Here is a 6,000-nt window from a genome sequence, read left to right on the forward strand (position 1 = left end):
AGGTATCTATCCTTTTCGGAGGGAGGTGGAGACAGCGGATCCCCGAGCTCCCTTGTTGCAGGTACTCACAAGCACGGCGAGGCAGCTACACACGCAGCCTGCAGTCAATATGGTGAGCCGCGACTTGATATTCCGTTCCCCAGTCCGCCTTGTTGTGAGGAGCACGGACGATCGGGTGTCCGCCTGTAAGCTGCAAGGGTTAGTCACCACAGAGTGCTGCGGCACCCTTCGCTCCTGTAGTCCGATCTGGGTGATTCCCGCTGTACTGGCAGTACTGGCAGTAATGGCAGACGAGATGGGCGGGCCCTTCAAGGGGCCGCGGCGCACACAACACAGCCACCTCTGCGACCCTCCTCTCGTGTGGCCAGGCGGGGGGAGGTAGTTGGCGAAACCCCCATCCCGCTATTCTCCGCCGCCCTGTCACATGGCCTCTGGCGTTTCTACACCCTCCGGCGTGGCAGCGGCTATCACTGCGTCCGGCGGCGTCTCGGCGGAGCTCGCTGTGGCCTCCAATCGCGCCTCGGCCTCCGGGATTGCTGTGTTTTCGCACTGTTTCCAGCAATGCAGGTACCGTTTATCAGTCGTATAGGGCAGTTGGTGACCCTTCTCCTCGTCTTGGTATCACATTCGGGAGTATGTGGCGATAGACCGTCAGAGTAGGCCCGCTTGTGGTGTCCTCGTCCACGAGGCCTGCATGTCCAGCGGGGAGCCGCGGGGTAAAGTAGTTTTCAGTGTCCGGACCTCCAGCGTTCTAGTCTCCAGTGCAGCCCCCGGTCAATCACTTCATCGTTTCTTCCATCGGCCTGGCACCTCAGAATGCAGCCAAACTTTTACTGAGTCCGGGGCTCCGCAATTCCGACCCCCGTGAGCGTTTACATCGGGATTGGTGTCAGTTTTGTAGGATAATTGAAGGATTAATATTCCAAGCTTGCAGGAGCCTCACTCATGCGTGGCCATTCTTCATGTGCACCCTTTCACACCCAAGATAGATTTATGGCTGAAGCATCTAACTTCCTTTGATTGCGCCCCATACATCATTGACTCCGCAAAATCGCTGGGAGTCACCCTGAACAAACATTTAAATATGCAGGAGCAAATCTACAATGCCACCAAGGTAGCCAATCATCAGTTGAGTATCCTAAGGAAACTTAAACCCTTCCTCCCACAGACTGATCTAAAAATGTCAGTACAAGCTCCAGTGTTACCAAGACTGGACTATGGAAGCACCACTCTATGCGGTCTACCAAAATAAAAGCTAGCACTGCTCAGGGTATCGTTTAACGCTGCGGCCAGGCTGGTCTCCGGAATAAAAAGAAATAACCACATCACCCCGGCCTTGAAGTCTCTGAACTGGCTACCCTACGAGGCGAGAATACAACTAAAGGTCGCCTGCATGACACATAAAGCCCTACATAGCAACACCCCCAGCTACTTAGCAGAAAAGGTAAAGTGGTCGGGAGGATGCAGACATTCGCGAAGTTTGAGCTCACTACTACTAAAACCTCAATCCTTCCACAAAAAGAGAACTGGGTGCAGAGCTTTCTCAGGTATTGCACCAAAGATTTGGAACACCCTTCCCCCAGATGTACGCAGAATTTCCTCCTTTACCGCCTTCAAAAAAGAAGCGAAAATGTTTCTAATGAACAAATTAACATCCTAAAACTTTAACTTTCTGATGACTATTTGCCACCGATTATATCCAAACACCAATGTCTACCTCTTTTGTATTGTATGCGATTTCCGATTGTATGTCTAACGTGTGATAACCGTGTACTGTAAAGTGCTCTGATACCCCGTTGGGCATGTTCGCGCTATATAAAACTTTATAATAAAAAATAAATAGTTGTGCTGAACTTATTCCACCGGGCGTACATATCTGTTTTGGTAACTACACCTATCTTGGTTTTGTAGTACACCCTTAACTTGGTTATTGCCTGTGCATTTCTTTTTCCTTTCTCATATGGGCCTCTACGTTACATAGTTCCGGAGGGTTACCTTCTCTCTAGGAGAGTTTTCTCCAACTGAGGGTGGTCCCTACCAAAAGTTGTTCTTCTCGGATTGCTCTTTTGTTTCAGCATTGATTGGTTTTCTCTCCCCCTCCATCATTGATGTGCTCTAATATTCCCTTTTTCTCTGTTTCTCAGTATAGGGTTAGCTCACATACTAATTCCAACGACCAAGAGCTGGAACTCTAACTCAGTGATATGGGCTGTTTTCCTTGATCCTTTAGACTTGTCCAGTCATGGTTTCAATACGTTCGACAGGGCTATATAGTATAATTGTTTTTATAAGTGTTCTCTCCAACCCTTTCTTATCCTTGTGCTGTGGGTAATGTTGTCCACATTCTTTTCACTGTCTTGCAGACTTCAGCTACCAAGGCCTTCCTACAGGCCTTTCTGGTGGAGTGTCTCCATTTACTCAACTATATTCTTTAGACAGCCTGGTCACTTTATCCTATAGCGGACCAGCTAATCCTTTTCAGGTATCTTTCGTGGACCCTCCTCCAGGGACGGTGTTGCTTTGGTATCTAATTCTAAGGTAAGGAATCTGTGGCTGGATGTCTCGATCAGATAAATAATTTACTTACTTTCAGTAACGCCTTATCTGGTAGAGACCGGATCTAGCTGCAGATTCCATACTGAGCCACCCGTCCTTCCCACTCTCTGAACTGCTTGTCTTGTTATCTACAAGATCCCTTTCTTGGCATTCTGATGCCTTTCTTTAAAACTTAGTAATTGTTTGACACAAAGATGTCTCTTTTTTTATCACACAGTTTCCATAGGCAGTTTCTAGAAGTAGATCCGCAATTTTGATGTGAAAAATAATCACAGAAGAAACTGGCATCAGCGCATCGGGGAATGGTTTATATGGATGCTGTCGACATCGTATACTTAGGACGGAATCGCTCCACGCCCTTTACTGCTGCGCAGAGGTAATACTGTAAAAAAAAAAAAAAAGAAGAATTCTGGATCCATTCTGGCACCTGGGGAGAATTCCAAAGTAAGGAATCTGAGGCTATATCCTGTCTCTACCGGATAAGGAGTTATCGAAGGTAAGTAACTTATTTTTTCTTCTCTCGCATCCTCTTATTGTAGTCTAAGCTTAGCATATGATTGGTTTGATTATCATGGATTTATTGTGCGTTTTGTTTCTAGAATTGAAGCGTCATCCACTGTTCGATGGCCTAGACTGGAATAATCTACAAAACCAACAAATGCCCTTTATTCCGCAGCCTGATGATGAAACTGACACTACTTATTTTGATGCTAGAAACAATGCTCAGCATTTGACAGTCTCAGGTTTTAGTCTGTAGCTGAAACAATTTGGCTGCAGGTCTTTTTCTGATTGGCTTATCTGTCACTGGCAGTTGTATTAATAAAATGTATTTTGTTTCTTTTTATTCTGGTGATCAGTGTGCTTTTAAATTGTAACAGAGAAAATCTGCAAAGCCGCCTGAACAATGCAAATTTAACGACCTACGCACTTTTCTTTAGACAATGGTTAGAAGTGGCTTTATGCCAGAAAATACATTTTATTAAAATGAACATTTTGGTATTTCAGCTAATGCACTTTATGAGAACATATCATTCATCAAGTAATTTATCCTATTGCAAATGTCATATTATGTATTTATATGTATCAAAATCTGTATATATGTTCATTTTTGTAGACAACGTTGATTCTTTAATAATGTTACAAAAACACTGGTTTGTCTCATGACTTTGCTGTTTGAAATTAAGCTTCTGCTGCTCTTGTGTGTACAGTTCTGATTGACTCATAATTGTATAGGTCATTTTTAATATAGTAGAAAAGTAAATATTTTGCTTTTATTATAGTCGCTAAATCATATAAATAATTGAATGTTTGTGTAAGGAGAACCATCTGTATTTGATGACTCAGCATAGTCTATTGGAGACATTTCTTACAACCAGTGTTCAATCACAGATTTGTTGCTAGTGTGTGCTCACGTTTAAAAAAGAAATTACGAATTACCCAATAATTGTAATTTCATTGGAATGTAGGCAGTTCTACTGATGTCTTCAAAGTACAAACCTTATTTTTTCCTATTTGAAAACAATGTACAAAATCACATTTGCAATGTTTTAGTAGTCACTGGAACTCATGACATAACAAAAAATACAACGATTACAACAGAAGATTAAACTGAAGACAAACAAGCGTGTTCTGTGGCATCTTTACATTGTATATTTTCCATGTTTAGACCAAGTGAAGAAAAGTTATTTGAATAAATGGGATCTGTTCCGTAGTTTTATGATAGTTGTCAGTCTCATGTCCACTTTTCTGCCACTCTCGCCCTTTCCTATACACAGCAAAATGTCTTTAAGGTCTTAGAGTTATGAGATTTTCTATAAAGCACTCTTTTACAAATAAAACAACATGTAAGGTATGTACATATCGGTCATGAATTCGAGGTGCTTTCTACAGTGCTTTTGTGTCTCCTCCTTGCCACTTCACTCCTTATGCTGTAGGAACCAACATACGTTCATACTTTTATCCAGTCTTACCGTAACTGTTCTGGCTGTTTTACTTGTAGATAATTTGGCACAGTAGCAGGACTTTGAACAAGATGCATCATTGTAATTTTGTCATTCTCACTGCTTTTTTAACTTACAAGATGGAGAAATCTGGCACCTAGATTATTCATATTCAGTGTGGTGCTAAGGTTGGTGCAGATGATGAAGTGTGTTATTGTACCATTCTTTGTGTCTTCCAGTTCGAGATTTAATGGTTAACACTACTCTCTATCTAATTTGATAGAGAGCAGCTGAAGGGCTTCTTCATTGTGATTTAACTTTCCTCCATGATCTAGTTGTTCCTCAGACAAATAAGTAGATTAAGGCCATGTTCGCCATTCATTTTAAACTTTTATTAAATATACAATGTTTTCTGGTTTGAAAAAAAGACATGAACAACGCTGCATTTTTGTTTCTTTTACGTTCCCGATTCTAGTTTTGTGGTATTCACTTTACAGATCTGGATTACTTTTCTTAGTTTAGGAGAGTACAATTCATGTTTTATATGAAAATAAGATTAAACAACTGTAACCATAAACACCATTTTTTATGTATCTGTGCATATGCTCTAACCACAAACTAGTTCTGCTGCTGTTCTGGTTTTTGTTTCCAATAAATCACCAAACCTTTGAAAAAATATGGTGTCTTTCTTTGAATGAGACTCATGCTAGTTTTCGTGTAAAAGTCAGTGAACCAACTAGTTGTTCGTTTTTTCCCTGTAGTGTTGAGGTAGACCTGTGGGTTGTGGCTTTGTTTTTAATTTGTTTTCATTTATTTATGTTTGTAAAGTGCTGGTACGCAAGATACAAGCCGTATGAAAAGATTGTAATGTTATGCATGTGTACAAGTAGTACAAATGGCATATAGGAAAGAGGTGTCCTTTGTTGCTGAGTCCATATGGTGAAGCGCAATCTTACAGTTTGAATTGGATGGGGGAAAAACTAAGTGTGCTGTGTAAGAACAGAACGTAGGCATTTGAACACTTTGGAGCATGACATCGTAATATTCAAGAAGCCGTAAATGAGCCTTAGCTTATAGTTCTAGTCTGCTATAAGCGCATTATAAGATGTGGGTCTCGATATTTTTCCTGCTTGTTAGGAAAATCCCTTTGAGTTTCTAGGACAGAGATGAGAAGTTACAGTGGTTTGTGCATTGTGTATGGAACAGTCTTTCACTCAATTCTTGGTGCTTGCAACAGTAGTTTTCTAGAGGCCAATCTCTGAGGTCTGAAATGCTGGTACCATTAAAGAGCTTCCTTGGTCTATTGTGGCACAAGGCCATGTAGAGATCTGTGGGCCGATGACCGTTTTTTGAGTGTGGATGTATTCCTGACCAAAAACCAGTGGAGCACCTTGCGATCAATTGTTATTTGGTTGTAACATTTTAGCTTAAAAGTTGTTGAGTCCTCTAGTTGCTCTCTTCATCTCCGCCACCCCCCCCCACACACACACACACACACTTGATG

The 6,000-nt window shown here is 41.8% G+C and overlaps 1 protein-coding gene across 2 annotated transcripts in view; it reads left to right on the forward strand.

Moving 5' to 3' along the window:
* MASTL (microtubule associated serine/threonine kinase like) overlaps window positions 1–5,172 on the forward strand; it is a 293,083-nt gene extending 287,911 nt beyond the window's left edge. For both annotated transcript variants that reach the window (XM_078663403.1, XM_078663404.1), the window contains one exon: window positions 3,156–5,172. In XM_078663403.1, coding sequence (XP_078519529.1) covers window positions 3,156–3,313 — 158 coding nt within the window. In that variant the 3' untranslated portion in view covers window positions 3,314–5,172. The remainder of the gene's footprint in view (window positions 1–3,155) is intronic.
* The last annotated feature ends 828 nt before the right edge of the window (window positions 5,173–6,000 follow it).

The sequence above is a fragment of the Lissotriton helveticus genome, chromosome 10 (assembly GCF_964261635.1).
Source record: "Lissotriton helveticus chromosome 10, aLisHel1.1, whole genome shotgun sequence".
Taxonomy (NCBI): Eukaryota; Metazoa; Chordata; class Amphibia; order Caudata; family Salamandridae; genus Lissotriton; species Lissotriton helveticus.